This window comes from Balearica regulorum, chromosome 5 (assembly GCF_011004875.1).
Source record: "Balearica regulorum gibbericeps isolate bBalReg1 chromosome 5, bBalReg1.pri, whole genome shotgun sequence".
Lineage (NCBI taxonomy): Eukaryota > Metazoa > Chordata > Aves > Gruiformes > Gruidae > Balearica > Balearica regulorum.
This window is the reverse complement of record NC_046188.1, coordinates 29,992,285-30,015,153: the sequence shown is the minus strand read 5'-3', so window position 1 is coordinate 30,015,153 and position 22,869 is coordinate 29,992,285. Positions and strand designations below refer to the sequence as shown.

Below are 22,869 nucleotides of genomic sequence, written 5' to 3'. Positions count from 1 at the left end.
GCTCAAGTGTGACACCACGAGAGTACAGTTACTGTATTGCCAGGGTCGCATCCAGTCCTGCAGCAGTACGGCCACTTCAGCACAGAGGACAGCCTGTGAGCAAAGCTAGGTTTCTGCAGACCCACTCAGTTGTTCCAAGAAGAATATGGAAATACAAGTGCTTGCAATTTGACGTGCTTCTTACTTTTCCTTCTTCCCTGTTTACACTTCGGGTTGCCACAGTCCGGGGTTCCTATGCCATTTCTTGTGAATCTTATTATCTGTAAATTCAGGATGCAGTTCGAGCGTAAATTGATAACTATTTTTGCAGGAAATAAAAATATTTACAAGTGAATAAAATACAGAAATATGCATTTGAAGCTCGAAGTCACTTAGATTCATTAACTTCCACACAAAGTTCAGCTATTGAATTTCAAAGGGTTATTTTACAAGCCCAGGCATGGCAACAGCCTTTCTTTTTCCTCATTGTGCCTGCACAGTGGTAAGAGTTACACTCATTGCTGAAAACTACAGTCTAGACAAAGACAATTTTTAACTTATCTCTGTATAGCTAGAAAGTAAAATGGCATATAAAGAAATGCAAAGCTGTTCCAAGATAAAACCTTTGTTGTCCTTGTCAGCATAAGAAACAATTTATCTCAACCAAAACCACAGGTCATGCTGTCTTGCTTTCTTAAAGATGTGAACGACATTGACTATAAAGTGCTTTATAAATCACAGATCTTATTCCAGTTAGCAACATGTAATAAATATATTTGCCTTTATATACATATGTGTATATGTAAATGCATAAATATTTAAATAAGCACTGCTCATTTCCTGCTTCTTTCAAGGCACTTCAGTCCTACTGTGTAGTGCACGAGTACTTTCTCAAGCAGCATCAACATCTTAACAGCCATTAAGCCTGTCAGTGCTTTACACTGGAAAGTTCTCTTGCAAAGCTAAAACTGGCACTATTAGGAGAATTATCCTGACAGAGCCCAAGCTGACTTCTCAGAATTGTCACATTGGAATATGCTATGTATGAATATGCCGTTGGAATATGCTCTATAGTCTTGTAACATGTTTCTAAATTACAATTACAGTGTATTTAAGTAGTTCTGTCTATAATATTATGTCTAATTTTAAAATTAAATATTTAGTTCTAAATACAGTATTAAAATGCTAACGACTGGCACTCTCAATCTTGTAAGCAGCCAGAATAAGCATCTATTATTAATGACACTGAATTTTAGGTTCCTTAGAGCAAATTTAATTGGAAATAAATGCTTCATTGTGCCTCTTGGATATGGCAATTTTTACTAGATTATGTTAGAAGTATTTGTGATTAAAGTATTGCAGATGTGGTACAAAATCTGCATTTTGATCATTTGCTATTTATACAGTATCCTCTTTACATCTAAATCAAAAAATCTAGGATATTATGGACATGATTTTGTTTGAAAAGAAGATACCATACACAAATCTTTAAATATACATCTGTATTAACCAAGAGCCACCTGTAGGATGACAGGGAGATTTGGAAATAATCAGATAGTACAAACTACTAGATAATGTATGTTAATTGTTTTTATATGCAAAGTCTCATGTAAGCATTTTGATACTTGCCAAAAGCCAATTACAGTGGTTTGGGTGGTTCAGTTAGCTTTGGGTGTCATGCCAGTCTCATAATTCCAGGTTTCCAATTTAGTCTCCATTATACTCCTTCTCAGAAAAGCCTGCAAAAAACCTACTGTATTCTTCCTTCTGTGGATGTACATTAGGCTTTTTGTTTAGTTCTGTCTTTATTACATTTGAGGCCAAAAAACACAAGAACATTCTCTGTGACCTACGCTGTCCCTATCACACACAAATTAGGAGTGATTTCTAACATATTGTCTAATTAGGAATCAGAATATGGGGTTTGATTTGCCTGCTAGAAGAGCTCTTTCTGTAAGTAAATCAAGAAGTTCCATGCGTCTTTTCAGAAGTGAAATTAGAATAAAAATCTTGTACATTTTAGATGTCTTTAAGATTCAGTCCTTTAACTTTTAGATTTTTTTCCAAAATTTGCTTTTATTTCTTCATTCACTTAAGACTTCTAAGTTTGTAAAATAGTAATTTAAACTTTCTACTGATCTTTCAAATTCTTCTTCCTGGATATAGCAAACTTAGGTGTGGGCTTTTGTTTGTCTGGGTTTTTTTTTTTTTTTAACTAGCAGTGATACATACTCTAATCCCGACTCTTACAAAGAGAGTGAGTGATATCCAGTGTGGAACAGGCCTGCTGGTACACTGAGTAGGTGGTAGCTGTTTCAGACTACTGGAAGTGGCTCCACGTGCTTGGAGTGCTTTGTAATTGTTACTAACTTATTGGAGGGTCTGCAAGAGCTTTCCAGCTGACTTGAACACTTGTCGTTCTGGAGAAAGGGCAGGAAGGTCACAAACAGCAAGCAGCATGCAAGATAGACTGTAAGGCTTCTTTTCTGTGTTTCTGAACCAAGCAAAAAGATCTCAGTGATCTCTGTAAGGGTTCATGGATTAAATGTTAGCTTTCATTGAACAACATAAAAGGGAACAACAGTGCTAATAAAGCAAAGTCTGCTAATAAAGAACAAGAAAGTTTGTGTCCTTTTTGCTGTCCTCAACAGTGACTGATGGAAAGTCATTTCAAAAACCTGTCACAGAAGCTCTTGAAGGCTTAGCTGCACTGATATAAAAGAGCCACTTATCTTGAAAACTTCCTATCATGCTATCAATTTTCATTATTGAAAACTTGGCACAGATGGTAGTTCTTCACTTCTGACCTGTTCTAGAAAAGAAGGGAGAGCACAGTCACCATATTGAGCATTTGACATGAGAGTAGAGAGTCTCACCATCCTTCATCAAATTCTGTTATAGCCACTAAGATTTAGGTAAAGAGAGTGAATGATGTTAGCATTCTTTGGCTTGAGCGAGTCAAAACATTTTGATTAAAATTTTTCTCGTGTTCTGCATGTCTATGCAGAAGGACAGAATTTTTCTCCTGTGTGAACTTGCAGTTCCTTTTATTTATTTATTTTGACGTCTTACATTTCAGTAGTTCGTTGATGCCTAAAATACTTTGTGCTATTTATGTGGGGTTACACTTTGTTTGTTATTTGAAACTTCATTATTTCAAGAATGAGACTTCTTTTTCTCCAAGAAATTTTTCTCTTTCATCTAAACTCTTGTCTTTAAGGGCAGCCAATCTCCACCAAAGATCCCAATTAAATCTATTGAGTTTAATAAGAACAAAAGTCTTCCTGAAGAAGTCTATAAACTGAAAAATCTTTTAAGAGAAATGCATCTACTTTCTTGTATAAACAATAAAAAGAGATTGGTTCATCAGAAAACAGAGCTCAGACAACAAAGATCCTATGGACCTGCAGAAGGCTTAAAGAATTCTTGACATTTTCCTGTTCTATGTCAAGAATAATCCAAATCTTCTTCAAACTAAAAATGAGGCGAGAACAATAGTGGGACAGATTCAGAGCTGAGCTGTCAGAGTAATAGGTTGGCTGCATAAAGCTTTGAAAACTCACTGTCTTCAAAAAGATAATCATTTTAGTAAAAAATTACTGAACTATTAGTGCACTAGCTAGTTATTTTATATTGCAGATCAAATTATGAAAGTTCAATCAAATAACAGGAGTGCTCTTCTTTCTGCTTCTTCATGTAGCTGACATGGTTGTTTATCACATTCAGTTATTGTATGTCTTGCATGAAATGATAGTAGGGGTTTCCTCACAGCCAGTTAACTGCTCTCTACACTGAGGTCAAAAACTGTCTAGTCCTGCCCAGGCTACCAAGAACTGGTTCTTTTAGCTACAGCAGACTGTGTATGTTCACCGTGAATAAAACGTCCTTCTATTTGCATACTCTGTTTTCATTTGCATGTGGGAATTAGACTTGTTAGAAATGCCTTTAAATTCCATTTAGTATATATGGCTTCAGAATGCAAGAAAGTGCTGAGTAAAGAGGAAGAAAAATAAGGAGCAAAGGTGGTTACCTAGATGGTTGCAAAATATGTCCTACATACTTTCATTATTATAGAAAAAGTATAGAGTTGTGTGAAGATATTTACAAGGTATTTGAAGGATGTTTTAATAAGTCTTCACTCTTCCATTTCAGTAGATATGAATATATAATACATGAGTATGCTTACTATAAAGCTACCTCATCAGTTTTTTTCATTTCTTTGTGATCTTAAATGATCAGTGCAAGATATATATATATGTTGTTATAATCCTCCGATGAGCAGGCATTTGAAAAATGCTTATTGTTTTTCAAAACTTGCCTCTACTACCAGTTACTTGACTAGGTTTTCATACAGGTTTGGGTTTTGGTATTTTTCCTCATTTGTCAGAAGTAGCTAGAATCAAAACCCACTACCGTATTGCACAGTTCAGTACCATCTATCTTCTTGCACGAAAAACTGCTCTAGAGTACCTGTGGAACACTGTCTTCCAGGGTGCAGTACAAAACCAGACTTCAGTGAGCACAAATATGACTTTTCTATTAAGTTTTAAATTTTTTACACACTATTATTTAAAATTCAGAAAGTTAGGCCTCTATAAAAATCAGTTTGTTTTAACATGCTTAAAGTAAGATAAGTGAAAAATTGTATGGTTACTCATTGAAGAAATGTTGTATAGTGATAACTTTAATGGGCAAAGTTTCTGAAGATTGTGAGCTTGGCTGACTATGGGATATACAAGAATATATTTCTTATGCTGAAATACATATGTCATTTCTTATTCAGGTCATAACTTCAGGCACATTACATAGTGGAACCAGTGGAAGTTCAGGAATATGAAAGCATCGTTGAGCTGCTGATGTCACATCCCTTTCCACATCAAATTAGTTGCCATATTCAGTTCATATATGTGGTTTTTTACAGAAATGAAATCCATGCATAAATCTTACTGATGTCAGGAATATCCCAGGAATGGCTAGCCCAGATTTATTTACACAGTACTCTTTCAATACAGTTCTGAGGTGTCTCATTTTACTGCCATAACTTCTCCTGTGGTTCTTCAGTTCAATCCCATCCCAGGCCTTATAGTAGAGTGGTTTTGTGCATCAGCTGTGCATGGTCTGGGTGGACTAAATACTTCCTTCCATTTAAGAATCTCGCCTGTGGTGAATGCTGTTACCAGAAAGTCTTCTTACATTAAAGTACTGATTAAACTTAATAGGGGAAATAATGTTTGAAAACAGTCTGTCTTCTCTGCAGCCATCCCCTCCTGCAGAAAAGGTACAGGCTGGCCTAGGTTTGTACAGCACTGCAGCTGGTCCTGGAAGTGAGCTGGAACAGCTTCCAGCAGCAACTGCCCTGCTTCTGGACAAAAGAATCCTTTTGCTTCTTCCCAGTATGTTTGATACTTTGGCCCCAGCAATAGCCCATATGGCAAAACAAATGCAAGTTGCTGGAATCCTGAGACAGGAGCTTCACAATTAACATTTCAGGCGTTGTTACTTAACAGCCTGAAGTGCTTGGTGAGTGATATCATATCACATCTTACTCCCTTCTTCCTTTCTTCTTACTCATTTTCCTCACAGATTGATAGTAAACCAGTATACCTGCACAAGAAAAATCCTAATAAAACATGTCACATTAGCTACTAATAAATTATTACAGAGCAGCTCCATGTCTGTAACGATCCCAGGCAAGCCATTACTATTTTAGCAACTTTGTCAAAGAATTGGTGATTTGACTTACATTTCACATTATTGTGAAGTACAGGGATATAAGAATGTAACACACTGAATCTTGAGAGAACAGAATGCAGTAGAAACATGCCTACTTAGAGTTCACCTAACTGGATATTTATTTTCAAAAGTTTTTCAAGCAATATTTGCACAGTAGAAAATTGAACATCTTTTCTTGCATGTGTGTCACAATGACTAGCCTCCTGTAATACCTGAAGATTTCCATTGAAGTAATGTTTGAAAACAGGGTTCTCTTAAAGAAAAACAAAAACAAAACCAAAAACAAACCCCAAAAGCCCCCCAAACCCCAAACCTAAAATATTTTTGTACCGGGAAAAGACATCTGTCAAATTAACAGCTTTTCCATATTCCAACAAGTTTCAGAATTTTATCAAAAGGTAAAATGAAGATTACTTATTGGAGTTTTGCAATTTGATAATGTCACTCACGTATAATGATGAGACTAAATTAATCAAAATAAAAGCCAAGCTGGGAAAGAGAATAATGTGTAGAAAATGATGGTGCACCAGAAAAAGTTTCTATCAGTAGTATGCGTATGATCATGAGAGAAGAGCCGAGAAGCTTGCTTTGAGGACCAATGTGTTTCCAAGCTGTTGGTGTCAGCAGAAGGCAGGGTCAGTGACCTTAGACCCCTCCTGGTAGCTGTTTTCCTGCTGCACTTTGCATTCTTCACCTGGTAAAATGCATTTGTTTCCCCTAGCCACTGAATGCCACAGTGATACCAGCTACAATACTTTAGCACTTCAACTCACTTTCTGACAAACTTGTGACTTACAGTGAGTCTAGAGCCTTCCATGGCAGCTGATTTTGCTTTGTCACACTCTGGATTTTTCATGTATGTTTATGTTCTTTGACTTAATAATTTATTTAAAAACTGCTGCTGCGGCTGCCAAAAAAAAAAAAAAAAAAAAAAAAGAAAAGAAAAATGAGTAGAATTTGCTCTTAAGTTTTCACCAATAATCCAAAATAGAAAAGAACAATTCTATCCTTATTATAACACTGTCTGGAAGTACACACAAGTAGAGATGAAAAACTATTTCTCTTTGAGATGTCAGAGTGCATTTTGAAGGAAAAATGCCTTTCTGAAAACTGCAAACCTTTATTTGTTCAGCAATAAACCCCCCTCCATTTTGTGCTCTTTCTTCATGTATAAGCATAAAAGGGCAGTGCAGAGAGTGAGTTTAATTCATAATTTTCAAGTACATTTAAAAAAAAAGAATCTGAAAATTCTTTGGCAGATATTCTAATTTTTTTCTGAAGAGAAGAATTTGTACATTCTGATTGGAATATTTGTCTTATGAGGATTTAAATGCACTTAAAAAGAAAGACCAAATAGATAGACATTTTCTTAAATCATAGATTTTGTTTTTCTTGTACAGTAGTCGTAAGACTCAATGGCAATCTGTTTTTCCTACCAAGGTTTTACTGTGAGATCAAAGAACAGAAATCTGCAGTATAGCTCCTCTGTCACTGATATTAACTTTAAAGCAACATATTGCAACCTTTCATTTTTCTGTAGTATCATGTACATCTTCACAGAATTTCTGGAAGAGCAGAGAAAAAAATATTTTTAAAGTCAACATCGAAGCTTAGTTTTCATTGACTCTTGAGGGTTTGGTTATGAACTTTTTCTTTGTCTACTGCAGTGTGTGCAGTTCAGGCTATTTTAGTTGACGTGGAGGGCTATGAGCAGGCTGACGGATTCAGCAGCTGCACGGTACAGGATCAGCTGTCTGGAAGACTGAGTGAAGTGGGCAGTTGGCAGCCAAATGGATACAACCCCTGTAGCCTAAGAGATTCCACAGTCAGTGCTACAGGATAGCCCATGAGAGGATGACAAAAATCTTTACCGTAACACCACTATGAAACTGTGTAAAATAAAAATGCGTAGTGGATTTTTGAGATCACTGATTACAAAAAGTTGTTTTGGAAATGGTACTGTCTAAAAATCAGGCTATAATAGCTTCTGATATGAAACTATATAGTGATAAAATGGGGAAGGATTTCCATGCTTATGTTTGTAGGCATTGCATTGACACGGAACTACACATATTTAGAAATAGATGCCAATAGATAAATGCTATTTTCTTATTACTTGAAAGTACATAGCTTATTTTATCTACCTGCCACTTCTGGTAAGAGCAACTGGCACTCATGACAGTATTAAGGTACTATCTTGTGATACTGCTGTTCTTTATTTATAAATACAAAGTGTAAAAATGGCACATGACAATATTCTGCTGGGTTTGCTCTATCTAATGCTAAATCACCTACAAGGAGTTAGGAAGAATGAGGACAATAGGCCATGTTGTACCAGCTCTGGATATTGAGCGTTAGTAAAATTGGGAACTTACAGAATCATAGAATACCAGATTGGAAGGGACCTCAAGGATTGTCTGGTCCAACCTTTCTTGGCAAAAGCTCCATCTAGACAAAAGCACCGTCTAGACAAGATGGCTTAGCACCCCGTCCAGCCAAATCTTAAAAGTCTCCAATGTTGGGGAATCCACCACTTCCCTGGGCAGATTATTCCAGTGGCTGATTGTTCTCATTGTGAAAAACTCTCCTCTAGAATCTCCGCAGGAGTAACTTGCACCCGTTACCCCTCGTTTTTTCCATGCGACTCCTTGTAAAAAGGGAGTCTCCATCTCCTTTGTAGCCACCCTTTAAGTACTGGACCACGGTGATGAGGTCTCCCCTAAGCCTTCTTTTCTCAAGGCTGAACAAACCCAGTTCTCTCAGCCTTTCCTCATATGGCAGGCTTCCCAGTCCTTTGAGCATCCTGGTGGCCCTTCTCTGGACCCTCTCCAGCCTGTCCACGTCTTTTTTGTACAGTGGGGACCAAAACTGAACCCAGCATTCCAGGTGTGGCCAGCTAAGTGCTGAGTAGAGTAGGATAATGACCTCTTTATCTCTGCTGGTGATGCCCTTGTTGATGTAGCCCAGCATCCTGTTGCCTGCCTTTGCTGCTGCAGCATACTGTTCACTCATACGGAGCTTGTTGTCCACCAGGAGCCCTGAATTCCTCTCCGCAGAGCTGGTCTCCAGCCAGGTGCACCCCAGTCTGTGCTGCACTCCTGGATTATGTTTTCCCAGGTGTGAGACCCTGCACTTGTCCTTGTTGAACTTCATAAGGTTCTTGTTAGCCCCCTCTTCCAGCCTATCCAGGTCTTCCTGCAGGGTGGCTCTCCCTTCTGAAGTGACTGCTTCCCACTCAGTTTGGTATCATCTGCAAACTTCATCAGAGTGCACTTGATTCCATCATCCAGATCACTTATGAAGATGTTAAACATTGTTGGGCCCCGTATTGATCCCTGGGGAACCCCACTTGTGACAAGTTACCTGTTTGAAAAAGAGCTACTTACCACCACCGTCTGGGTGCGGCCTGTCAGCCATTCCCCACCCACCACACGGACCACTTGTCTAGATCATAACGTATGTAATTTTTGTGCTGTATTTGAACTGCATTAATTATTACTGAAAATTATTAAATTCGCAGCTGCGCTAGATATAATTATTTCATTTTGCTGAATTACATGTAAATCTAGACATCAGATACAGTAGTAAGAAAATGTTGTACTAGATTATGTCAACTGGATTTCACATTACATTGTTTCCTCTAAATATGCTGTTTTGTGCCAGACAAGTGTAAAGAAAAGATGCAAGTAAATAGGCTGCAGTTTTATTAATGCTCTTCTGCTGAGGACTAATCAGCATTAACTTCTACAGCAAAAGGGATCATTTCTTTGTAATCATGTTCTCTTGATAAAGGGCTGGCATTAGCCTTTACACAACTATTCTTCTGTCCTTTGCATAGCTTTCACCTTTCCATCATCATATGACAGTTAAAAAACATGCAAAGGGGATATCAATAGGGGCCTAAATTCTTTTTTTCCAGAGTTTATGTAATATGAACTTGCCCCAAACCCAGGTCTTATCCATTTTATCCAGGAACCTGGCCTGCGGTGAAATGAAATCCAGTTCTTTAGACAATGGCTACAGACTCAGATGAAACAGAAGTCACCCACCAAAACAATGTTATGTGATGCAGGAATGTCAACTTATGGCTCATAAGATTTTTTTCAAGACATGCCTAATAGACTAATGACCCAATGACCATGTGTCATGTGTGCAGTCTGACATGTGGGGGACTGCTGATCAACTACTAGCTGTCACATAAGCAGTTAGTAAATGTTCATTAAGACTGTTGCATTGACACTACCGCTCTTGAAGCACACTGTCTGAGTGCATGTGCAGGTGGACTACACAGCATACATGCAATATTGATGGCACTGTTGCAAATTAAATCAGACTTCCTGAACAGTTCAATCAGATTTTCATCTAATAGGAAGAGAAGAAAAAAAAACCAAACCAACATCCCTAAAGATGATGTCATGTGAACATACTTACTGGCAAAGGAAAAAATCCTTTCTAGTCTCCCTTTACTTTGAAAGTAAAGACAAGACTACAGTGGCAGTTCTATGCTATACTAATTCCAGGCCAGAAGGGAGAGGGAGCTGATGATAAAGTCAGAAAATGGAGCTCAGAGTTTACATATTATGAAAAGGTATGTAGGGACTTGATTTCCTTCCTGGCACTCAGCGACTCAGAAAACAGCTTCCTGTCTTTTGGCACCCACTGTTTCTAACACCTAAATCCTTTAAGAGCTGGTACCTTGTTTGTTTCTGACTGAGACAGTAGTCTTATATGTTAAGATTAGAGTATGTGACCTTTACTTGCATATGGATTGGGTCAACCTTAGGTTCTCTCCATGTTACTGAAACTGTCAAGAGCAGTTAATTATCTTGTTAGTACATAAAGCATTTGGCTGCTGCTATGCTTGCAGTAGTCTGTAAGTAGTTCAGACTTTGCTTTTTGAGGAAAATGAGCAACTTATAACAAGCCATATAAAAATTAACAGTATGTGTCCTTGAATATGTGCTTCTCTCAAACCTCTAGTGGTGCTGGGATTTGCATTTCCATACAATATTTTCTATGTTGTTGGGGAAAGTTTGTCTACTTCAGAAACCTGAGATGCTTTGGTAGCTAGCGTAACAGTAGCTCAGGAGAAAACTTGTTTGAAGTATGGATCTGAACTCTTGATTTAGAGTATTATCTGCATTCATTAGCCAATATTTTCAGTACGTTATCTAACAATTGTCAGGAGATGCTTATTGTTAATACTTTCTTCTTATGGCTTCATGTTTTCAACCTCTATGCAAATTCTTCTGGCAGTTGGATTCACCATGTAACTGTGTGTGTAAAGCTGGAAAATAATGAAAACTTGTTTTGCAGGTTGGCACAAACTTAAGCTCATTCACATGACTAGTCTAACTGAAGATATATTAAGTGTTTTTCTGTAGACTGAGTCTACTTTACAAAGTTACAGTTACTGGGCAACAACCTATTTCCCTGAAATTAAAATTAAACTGCTTTATGGCCAAGAGGAAAAAGATATTAACAACGTTGGAGAAGTGAATGCAAATTCAGTCAAACTAATTCACTAAAAGTATTCTTTACAACATTTGAAACAACATAGAAATACAACTGTGCTTTTCAGTCAAGTTTCAGTTGTAGTTGGATACATGGATAATAATATCCTTTTCCAAAGTTTGGAAAAGATTTTGCTGAGAGTTTTAGCTTTGTGTGTCTGTAGAATTAGATTAGCACACTGATCTGGTAACTAGAGCGTCCATTTTCTCACCTGGAAGTGTGTGGATATTTTAAGCCCTGAGCACTTGCAGCCCTACATGTTGCCAGGCGAGGCCGTGTGTTTTGTATTTGCAAATATAGATGCTGGTTGTCACAACAAGGGGACTGAGGACAGAGGGGAAGAGATACCGCCTCTCTCTCAAGGCAGCCCCAAAACTCTGCTCATTGCAACTCCGTTTTGTGCTCATCTCCGGCATTTCTGGGAGCTGCTCCTACAGGGGACTTGATTTAGCTGTCTGAGCTTTATTAAAATGAGTTACTACTGATAGTACTCAACCATAATAGTTTATCAAGGGCTAATATTGTGCTATCCGTTGTACAAAAATTATTTAATATTATCTAGGGATTTGATGTTGGTTTAATTTGTTACATACATACAATTACATGTTCAATAATTTGGCTTTGCTTTCAGACTGAAAATGTCAAATCTGAAGTGATAAAAATCACTGTATCATTAATTTAGAATCAGCTTTACTGATTTTCTTGTTATTCTACTGCTACACTCTACAAAACCACAAGAGTATAAAACAGAGACATAAGGTTTCATTGTAGTTGTCTGATAGAATTGTTTTGATAGCAAATTTGAAATTAATTAGAGTTTTGATTTTTATTCTCATTTTTATTGATGTTATGCATATACTACCTATGAAGCAGTGTTGTTCAGTCAATAGTATATGCCTAAATATTCCTTAGTCTTGTGACTTACCCTTCACAAAGAAAATTAAGATTAGATTGTAAAGATGTTACACTGCATGCAGCACAGCTTAGAAATCTGGAATATTAATTGTTAAATGTGGAGGATACCATTGAAACCTTACTTTTATAACCTGATAACTTACATTTTCTTTTCTGCTTTCTCAACACAACTGTTCACAGCTTCTCTCCTCTCCCTCTTTCTCCTTCTCCACTCATCTTCTTCTGTTCAATTTTGAGTCCAGAACAAGACTGTGCAAAAGTTAGTGCACTCTCATCACAGCAATCAGCAATGGATCTCAGAAATAGCTTATCCACATTGAGTCTATCCCAGACTTTTGCCCTACTTGGCTATAGAGGCTAGATTAAAAGCAAATTCTGTCCAAAAGAATTTTGTTGATGATGGCACAGATTGTTTGCATTTTAAATGGTGGTGGGGAAGCAGAGAGGGAGACTGCTTGTGGCAATCTTACCACTTTCATTCCTATTGCTGTCTTCTAGGATGTCACTTTACAGTGTTAGTTTTCTGCTTCCGATTCATGTGATCTTGCTGTGCCATCCTTCTTTACTGTATGCCATCTCTGCACTTACTGAGCAGTTCTGCCAAACAGGACAGCTGCTCATTCAGTTGCTGCAGCATTGCCATAAATAAAAACCAAAAAATAAAATAAAAAAAGAGAGAACCCTGGATATATTAATTACATTATCTTTACTCTCTGAAATAATCTATTCTGCATTTAATAAAAAGTAGTTGAAAAGTAGAGCTGACCCATGAAAGGACTATACTTGTAGCTAAATAGCTACTTTATTTTTCCATTACAGGATATTTGTGAAGATATATCTGATCACGTTGAACAAATTCATGCTCTACTAGAGACTGAGTTTTCCCTGAAGCTTCTGTCTTACTCTGTCAATGTGATAGTCGATATCCACACAGTACAACTACTCTGGCACCAGCTACGTGTTTCTGTTCTGGTTCTGAGAGAGCGTATTCTCCAAGGACTACAAGACGCCAATGGAAACTACACCAGGCAGACTGATATTCTGCAAGCATTTTCTGAAGAGACTAAGGAGGTACAGTAAATAAATTTTGAGAATGTCACCTGTATTTGAAGCAGCATATCCATGTTACACATTTAAAATTGCTAGGATAACAATATTAAAGATTGCTTACTTGTCTTCAAGATAGTTTGCTAATGTTGTATTTTAAGTGACTTCAACTGATACCTGTTCTTGTTGAACCAAATTAAAGCAAATTAAGGTCAACTTTCAGAAGTGTCATGCTAGTGGCTAGCAATGTTTTCTCCTGATTGAAATATTTTTCATAAAGGGTTGGAAACACAGAGATGCGTCTGGTCCAAAGTCCCTGGTGTGGTCACTCATGAATTTAAGGTTCATATCCAATTCAAAACTCAATTTTTATGTGTAATGAATTCTTTAATGAAAAGCTTAGACATTTCCCTTCTTGCATACACAAACCGGAAGCTTACACAATGTTTTCCAAAACTTTCCAGACTAGGCCAACATTGTTTTAAAGCAGAGAGCACGGACTTTAATTTGTTTGAGTGGCAATTCTGCAACAGGCTTCTAAACAGTCATACATTTTGTCTGAGAAACAATGATGCACGAATCATACATTTTTTTCCTCTTAACAGGGTGTCAAATTCACACATGTGTAAATGCTTTGTAAATCTGAAATCATTTGACTGAAATGCCTTTTCCTTTCAATTCATCATTACTAAATTAGCTTTGTGTCCTTCTGGACACTATTGGCTTAATTTTTAAAACTGAAAGAAGGCACACATTTTTAATAGATAGGGTAATTGATGATTAGTAGAAGATACCTTAGCATGTAGAGGATTCTTCACTTGCTGATAGTCCTAAGATTAGGATAAAATGCTTTTGTCAGGATTAGATAAATTTACAGAAAGAGACCTCTAGATCAATGCAGTGAGATTCTGCAACCTGTGTTACAGAGGAAGTCAGAAGTCCCCTAAACATGTCCTGAATTTCAGATCACTCGAGTTTAAAGAGAATGGCCATATTTCTCTGCTCTCTGTTGGGTTATGTATTTGTCTTTGGCACAACAGAGTGGGTGGTCCTGAAATCAACACTCAGATATGCCCAGGCCCACCTTCCACACCCCCTCTTCCTGATGTATACATACCTGGTGCTTCAGATTCAGCTTCTGCTTCTCTGTTGCTGGTAAACCTTGTCTGGCAAGTCTGAAGGAAATCCACACTTGTCTGAATATCCAGAGTGGTGGATTAGGGTGAAGTCGTCATTTTATGCCATGACCATGGTGATTTCAGGCCAGAAGGAAGGGGCAGATTCAGATACTAAGAAACAGGAAATGTCCCATCTGGATCTGATTACAACTGCTACAAAAACATCTCCCCCAGTACAGGGGAGGACTGACTGGGGAAGGATAGATTATTTTTAGTGGGGAAAAAACATGTTGCCAGATAAGCTTATATGGTAATAAAAAAGACAAAATATCCTGACATGATTCTTTTTTTCCACCCCAACTAAACCATAAATAATATTTGAGAACATTAATGGCTAGCAATAGTGGGGACACAATATTAAGTTTCTGTTCTAATGCTTGAATAGGTTCCCAGAAATTGCTCTGCAGTTTTTAACCTTCAGGTATTTATTCAAGCATTTCATCAGGTATGATGGTAGTGGCTTTATTTGATGAAAATAAATAAATAAATAAAACGTAGAGACAATTTTATCTACTCCTATCTACCTTTTTTTTGAGTGTTTCCCCCATATTCTTTCCCAGACAGGACTACATCGTAGGACTACTAAGTGCCTCATGATACAAGTATTATCTATTAGGGATTTTCATGCATATGTGAATAGTGAGACTGTTTGAGCACATCTAGAAACCTTTGCCCATATAGATAACCCTTCCTTGCAGAATCATTCCCCTAATTTTCAGTACTCCTTGGGGATTATGAACCAGGAACGACAGCTTATTTTTTTCTCCTAAGATTGAGAAGTCATTTGGTTTTAAATCAATAGAAGGAAACTTTTGCACATACAAAGACTTCTATTTTGGAATTCACTACGGCAGGACACTTAGAAGGGGAAAGACGTTCAAAAAAGACATGTGAAAACTAAGCAAAGATAGGAGGAATGTTAACTTCCAGATGAGGAAGTCCCTGTGCTGCTCTTTGGTAGAAGCTGGGAGTGCAGGTAGAAACGTTGTGTGTGCAAGGGTGTATGTATACCCATGTCTTATAGCTCAGCTAGCAGAAAACATTTAGAACTGATGCAGAAACAGAATACTGGGCTAGACAGAAATTTGATCTGAACCAGTACAGCAAATGCTATGCTTTTCTGTAGTCCATGAACCTACCATTTCACAAAATGTTTGGCTCACTCCTTAAGTCAGCTGTCTTCTGTATAATGGTGAAGAGTGGCTTTGGCTGCCAATGTTAACTGATGAACGCCATGGAAGAAGTGACCTGCCAAGGTTTCTTTCGTGTCCAGCAAGACAGTCTCATCTCGTTAATATTCACTACTCTCTGAGTTCATAGACTGCGTGGTCAATCACAGCGCAGCAGTCCTGCCTGGGCTATATTTACACTGTAGCTGTAACACACATAAATGTGCACAAGCTAGCCTCAACATGATGAACAGGGATAACACTGGTAGAGTAGCTACCAAAACACGAAAGTGTACAGCACAGGCTGTACTGTGTTGGTTAGGAACCCAGCTCTAACTGGGCAGGCAGAACCGTGCTTTTGGCTATCCCAGCAGTGCCATACTGAATAAGGTGCCAGCAGGAAAGGGCACATAAAGTTTTCTGGCTTGGAGGAAATAGAGGGACCAATGAGGCCAGCCTGCCTGCCGTGATGGAGATGCCAAATTAAGAAAATACTTTTTTAAATAAAATCTTTGGAGGACCATTTCTCCTTCAGGAATAGAATACCTGAATGAACAGAATTCAGAGAGAGACAAGAAAGAAAGAAAAATGCTTTCTGTGCAGCTGAACCTAAGCTGTGAGTTTTATTTTACAATTGATAAAGCCAGCCAGGAAATAGGGAAAGGATCAGGATAGGGCTATGTTAAAGTGAATCCTGATGTTCTCAAACAGTTGATAAAATCACAAAATAAATATCTTACAAATTAAATTAGCTCATTTGAAAGACTAAAAAGAAATGCAGGATTGTGCTAGTTTAAATATCAATACAAGAAGGTATTGGAAACAGCCTACAGAGCATTACAGGAAGCATTACTGTGTGAAAACGGACAAATTTTTTGAACTAAGGTATTTCTGTTGGTAGCCATAGAAATAACTAAATGTAATATTTTTTCTGAAATAAAAACAATAATAAAAACATGGTAATATTGGCATTAAATAATTTTCCTTTGAAGCACACATTTAAGAGGCTGCTTGGAAAATGACCAAGCAAGATGGTTTAATGCTTGTGATTGTAAATTTTATTAATGTTAATAAACACATTTTTAAGAGATGAAGGAATGGAACTCATTACTCAGGAGAAATGAAGGCCCTTAGGGCCTTGGAAAGGGTTTTGATTTATATATGGTTTTACAGTTTCTAATCTCTTCCTGAGATTAGAAGGAAAATGCAGCTGTAATACTGATCATTGTTTAGTCATTATTTTCCTTAATAAATGCAGCTCCAAAATATACATTTGACTGATTTATAGAAACTTCTCCTTTTAATTCTGAACTATTGACAATGTACTATTTGTGGCATAGGTTCTACATCTGGATAGAATGTGCTAAATACACGATATTTTCAATGTCCAAGATTATGGTGGATAAATACTTTCTAATCAATCTTTTCTATAAATAATATCTTTAGCTGGAGGATTTTTTATATTTTTACTGTGAGAAATGCAAGTGGAGTGGGTAGAGTACAGGGCTCAAACATTATATGTTTACAGAAGATGGCAAACGATAGCCTTCTATATTGAGACTATTCTTGTTCAGATCAAAATCCAAGGAGTTCATTGTGGAAAAGGGACACAAGCCCTCGGCCTCTGGAGGTGATTTCTGTCAGGCGTGAGGGAAAGGTGTCTCTTCCAAGAAGATGGTATATGTCACCCAGGCAAGTGGACGACCACGGAGAGAGGTATCCAGTACCTGAGGGTACTGGTTTATTATGACCCGGACAATGTGCAGTACCCACAGATCCAAATGAAGTCCAGTGTACCTCACTCATGTGGTGGAACTTTGTACAGAGCACACCATCAGCATATGCCAAATCATTGGCAGTACTGGCCTGGAAAGATGAAGAGGTACCAATGGTGAATGAAGTGGCTGGCCAACTCTGGCAATATGAAGCAAATCTCTGTTCCTCCCTATGGGTCTCTGTCTGAAAAATCCAAAAACCTCTTTGAGAAACTGTCCTGGTAGGTCTGGCAGCTCAAAGAGGATATGTCGAATTCCCTGCCTGTACAGACCAGTATCTCAGCTATTAGGAGCAAGAGTTCCTCTGCTCAAGATCTGGAAGCAATCATGGACTGCCCAGAAAGCAAAGATTTTGGAATATCGCCAGAGGAGGAGGTGACGCATGCTGAAGAGGCCCCACCGTATAATAAACTGGCAGAAAATGAGAAGCAATATGCCCTGTTCACTGGTGGGTCCTGGCACATCGGAAGTGGAAGGCTGCTGTATGGAGTCCTACATGACAAGTCGCAGAAACTGCTGAAGGAGAAGCTGAATCGAGCCAGTTTGTGGAAGTGAAAGCCATCCAGCCAGCTTTAGACATTGCTGAATGAGAAAAGTGGGCAGTACTTCATCTCTGTACTGACTCATGGATGGTGGCCAATGCCCTGTGGGGATGGTTACAGCAATGAAAGCAGAGCAACTGGCAGCGCAGAGGCAAACCCATCTGGGCTGCCCCATTGTGGCAAGACATCGCTGCCCAGCTAGAGATGCTGGTTGTAAAAGTACATCACATAGATGACCACGTACCCAAGATTCGGGCCACTGAGGAACATCGGAAGAACCAGCAGGTGGATCAGGCTGCTAAGATTGAAGTGGCTCGGGTGGATTTGGACTGGCAACATAAGGGTGAATTATTTATAGCTCAGTGGGCCCATGACACCTCAGGCCATCAAGGAAGAGATGCAACACATAGATGGGCTTGTGATCAAGGGGTGGACTTGACCATGCACAGTTTATCCATCAATGTGAAACATGCGTTGCAATCAAGCAAGCTAAGCAGTTAAAGCCTCTCTGGTACAGAGGATGATGGCTGAAATATAAATATTGGGGGGCCTGGCAGATTGATTATATTGTACTCCCACAAACCCACCAAGGCAAGCAACATGTTCTTACAATGGTGGAAGCAACCACTGGATGGCTGGAAACATATCCCGTGCCCCATGCCACAGGAACACTATCCTGGGCCTTGAAAAGCAAGTCCTGTGGTGACATGGCACCCCAGGAGGAATTATGTCAGACAACAGACTTGTTTCTGAAACAACCTCATAAACACCTGGGCCAAAGAGCATGGCAGTGAGTGGGTGTATCACATCCCCTGTCATGCATCAGCCTCTGGGAAAATCAAACAATACAATGGACTGCCAAAAACTATGCTGAGAGCAATGAATGAGTGGTGGGACCTTCAAACATTGGGATACACATTTAGCAAAGGCCACCAGGTTAGTTAATGCTAGAGGCTTTACCGTTTGAGCTGGCCACACCCAGTCAAAACTTTTACATACTGTAGAAGGGGATAAAGTCCATTACTTCCCATAAAGAGTATGTTAGGGAAGACAGTCTGGGTTATTCCTGCCTTGGGCAAAGGCAAACCCATCCATGGAATTGCTGTTGCTCAAGGACTTGAGTACACTTGCTGGGTAATATGGAAGGATGGGGAAGTCTGATTTGTACCTCAAGGGGATTTGATTTTGGGTGGAAACAGCAAATGATTTAAATTGTATGATGTTAATTGGTACATAATACTGCATGTTATCACTACTATGATTGCTATATGCCATAACAACAGTATTACAGTAAGAATCACCCAAATTAATGAAGAATGAACTTTGATGAAACAGAGCAATGTGCAGAGGTGATGAAACCAGAACTGGCTTCAGCAATGAGCACCCAGCAACCTCCTCAAGACTGACATCTTCAACCCACAGACTATGAGCATGGACCACACCAGATACACTAGCTGCAAGCTCTGGGTGCAGCATGCAACAATCCAACAGCACATACCATCTCTTCTACCCTGAGAGACTGTTATGACAGATGGAGCCCAAAGTCATGGATGAAATAAACTCTATGGACATTTTAGAGGGACGGCTCATAGGCCAAGAGAATGATATCTGCGTGTACATATCAAAAGACAGGAAAAGTGATGGTGATTAATTGAAATGTATTAGGAAGTATAGGACCTGGGCATGATGTAGATGGTATGGAATTAGTGGTGGATACTGTTGTGGTTTCATGCCATTTTTCATTCTCAAATACTTTGGAATCGTTTGCTCATCTACAGGGTACTGCAAAAACAGGCAGGTCAGTGATGAATGCTTTTCTAGATGTTAGGCAGTGAAACATAGAAGCTGATAGTTCATTACTTTGTGTGTGCTGTATATGAAAATCAATCGTCTAAAAAAGTACCATTTCTTTGTCTGTTTCAGGATCGTCTTGACTCTTTAACTGAAGTTGATGATTGTGGACAGTTGACCATCAAATGTTCTCAGAATTACTTGTCACTGGATTGTGGTATTACTGCGTTTGAACTATCTGACTACAGTCCTAGTGAGGATTTGCTTGGTGCTCTGGATGATATGACCTCTAGCCAAGGGAAAGCAAAACCATTTGAATCCTGGAACTACAGTGAGATGGATAAGGATTTTCCAGGACTTATCAGAAGTGTGGGTTTACTTGCAGTAGCAACTGATTCCATTGCTTCCCAGTGTAACGAAGCATTAAATGAGAAAGAAACCCACTTACCTCTTTCAGCAGAAGATGGAGAAGAAAGCAAAGACAGGAAAGCACCACATGAGCTGTCACTAGTATCTCCTCCTGCAAACTCCTCTCTTTCTAAAGGACCTTGCTCTGAAGATGGTGTTTTACCTACTGACAGCAAACCAGTTTCCCCATTAAAGAAACCAGAATGCAATCTTCCACAGCACACCAGTGAAAAAATCAAACACTCTCACTGTGAAAACTCAACTCCTAAGAGGTCCATAAGAGACTGCTTTAACTATAACGAAGACTCCCCTACACAGCCTACATTGCCAAAAAGAGGTCTGTTTCTGAAAGATGATGTGTTTAAAGATTATATGGAAGCCAATGATTTAAAAAGGCAAATCTCTCACTTAGTCAAAACTGAAATGAGTAGAAGTACACCCTCATTGTTAGATCCACCAGACAGGTCCAAGCTTTGCCTAGCTTTACAGTCACCCTACACTAACAGTCTATCTGCAGTTAGTCAGTCATATGATTGCTTAAATACAATAGGTGATAGAAATCTTGAGTACACAATAAATAATCACTTTAAGGACAGTTCCATAAGTCTAGGGAAATCTACTTTCTACAACTCTAAAGAAAAATCAAAGCACAAGAAGTCTCATGACCCTCCAGAGAAAGTGAAAGCTGGCAGAACAGCTGGAGGTACATGTAAAACAGCTGCGCCAATACCGGTCAAAAAAAGAGGACGTTCTCTACAAAATGGAATTACTTCTCATAAGTCTCAGTCTCTGGAGGAGACAGAAACAGATTCTTCTGCGTCATCAGATTCTCACAACCAGAGAGACCCAAATGGGCAATCACAAGGTAAAACTGAGCCTTTTAGTTCACCAACGCGTAGCCAAAAGAGTGCTTCCTCAGCTGATTCTGACCTTACCAACTCATCACCTCTTCTACTCAGAAGAAAGAATAATAAAAGCTTCTCCTCAACACCAAGCTATACTCAAAAAAACAGTAAAGATGGTGAGGTCTGGTATGGATCTGATGAATATTTAGCACTTCCTTCACATCTCAGACAGACTGAAGTATTAGCTTTAAAACTAGAAAATTTGACGAAGTTGCTGCCCCAAAAGCCCAGAAGAGAAACCATTCAAAACATTGATGACTGGGAGCTGTCAGAAATGAACTCAGATTCAGAAATGTATCCAACGTACCAGACAAAAAAGCACAAAAAAATGGGTAGAATTTCACCAAGCTCTTCAAGTGATATAGTATCCTCCTTAGGTGATAGTATTGAATCTGGACCTCTTAGTGATATTCTCTCTGATGAAGATCTTTGTATGCCTGTATCGTGCATTAAAAAATACATTGAAGAAAAGTCAGAAAGGACTACTGTCACTCAGCCCACTGAGACTTCTGCCTCAAATAAATCAGCTTTAATTCATCAATTGATGCAAGATATACAACATCAAGAAAATTATGAAACCATATGGGAAAAAATTGAGGTAAGGCAGTAATCCTGTGTTCTACTGTGTTAGATAAGCCTATACATGGAGACGGAGCTGTGGGCAGAGGTGGAGTTGCTTTCTTTTAATGATGAAAATAGTCTCATCTAGTGACTGCTAGAAGTAAAGAACAGCAGTGATCATTGTAATTGTAATAGACTGCAGTTAACTTTTAACTATACAGAATTTTCCTAAGTTATTTTACTTACACCAATGCCTTTAAACTTGCCAAAATATTATTTTATCAGTAGAGCTTCTCTTTGCCAAGATCAGGTACATGATACATTATTTTTTGGATGAAGTGAAAGATAAACATTGGAAAATCAGGGATCTTTGTTGTATTTGAATGAAGTTATACTTAATATCATCTGCCTATTTTCTTTATAAAAAAGAATTGCTTTAGTCCAAGAATAGAGGAATAATTTTCTTGATTCCTGTCATATCATGTATAATAACCACATTTCTTTTTAATCAGTTCTCTTCCCTTGCAGTGATTATTTTCCCTCCAGAGTTGGTGGAACTAGGCTTAACATCTTTTTTCTTTTTTCTTTTCCTTTTTTTTTCTTAAATAATCCTTCCTAAATAATGGCAATTTAATAGTACAATATGCTAGAGTAATAATGGCAATATACTATCCCATTAAACTTCAGATGAGATAGGATTTCATTCTTGGCTTCTGGCATTACTTCTTCAGAAGTAACTCTTCTTTATAAAGTGGAAACATTTGTGGTAGTTAACATTATGAGAGATTTTTTAGAGAAAAAAGATAAACTTTGGAAAAGGAAGTTAATTTGAATGAATAATCAAATAAGGACATGGCCATCTCAATAATATAATTATTAGCTTAATTCATAGTAAATTTTTGTTTTGATTTTCTGGTGGGTTTGTCTTCCTGGCCATTGTAGAGAACTCTCCTATTCAGAATATTTCGTGTCCATCCTCAAGATAGTTCAGTAAAATGGCTGTCAGAAACGAAAACTCCATCTCTACTAGGTTCCAAAATCCTTTAAAATTCACAAAAGATGCATTAAAGGGCAATCTTGGCATCTAAATGCTAAATCTGGTATCTGCATTATCTTCTCTGTTATCAAGCTCTATAAGAGCTAAGAAAAAAGGAGGACTTAGTTTTATAATTTCAGTAAACACTTCTTATGATGTGTGATTGCTATAACTTTTGAAGACATTGCAAGTATTATGATTAGTAGAAAAGTAGTTGAGCTAGAGATGTTTGAGTATAAAGCCAGGGTAGAAAACATAGAAAGAGAAATGTCTTTTAAACAAAGAAGGGAGCAGCAGCTGTCAGCCTTGAAAGAGT

At 38.2% G+C, this 22,869-nt stretch overlaps 1 protein-coding gene across 6 annotated transcripts in view; it reads left to right on the top strand.

Annotated features, from left to right (window-relative positions):
• Positions 1 to 22,869, top strand: part of AKAP6 (A-kinase anchoring protein 6) — a 292,075-nt gene that overhangs the window by 87,598 nt on the left and 181,608 nt on the right. For all 6 annotated transcript variants that reach the window (XM_075754013.1, XM_075754011.1, XM_075754012.1 and 3 more), the window contains 2 exons: positions 12,961 to 13,212; positions 19,776 to 21,554. In XM_075754013.1, the coding sequence (XP_075610128.1) occupies positions 12,961 to 13,212; positions 19,776 to 21,554 (2,031 nt within the window). The remainder of the gene's footprint in view (positions 1 to 12,960; positions 13,213 to 19,775; positions 21,555 to 22,869) is intronic.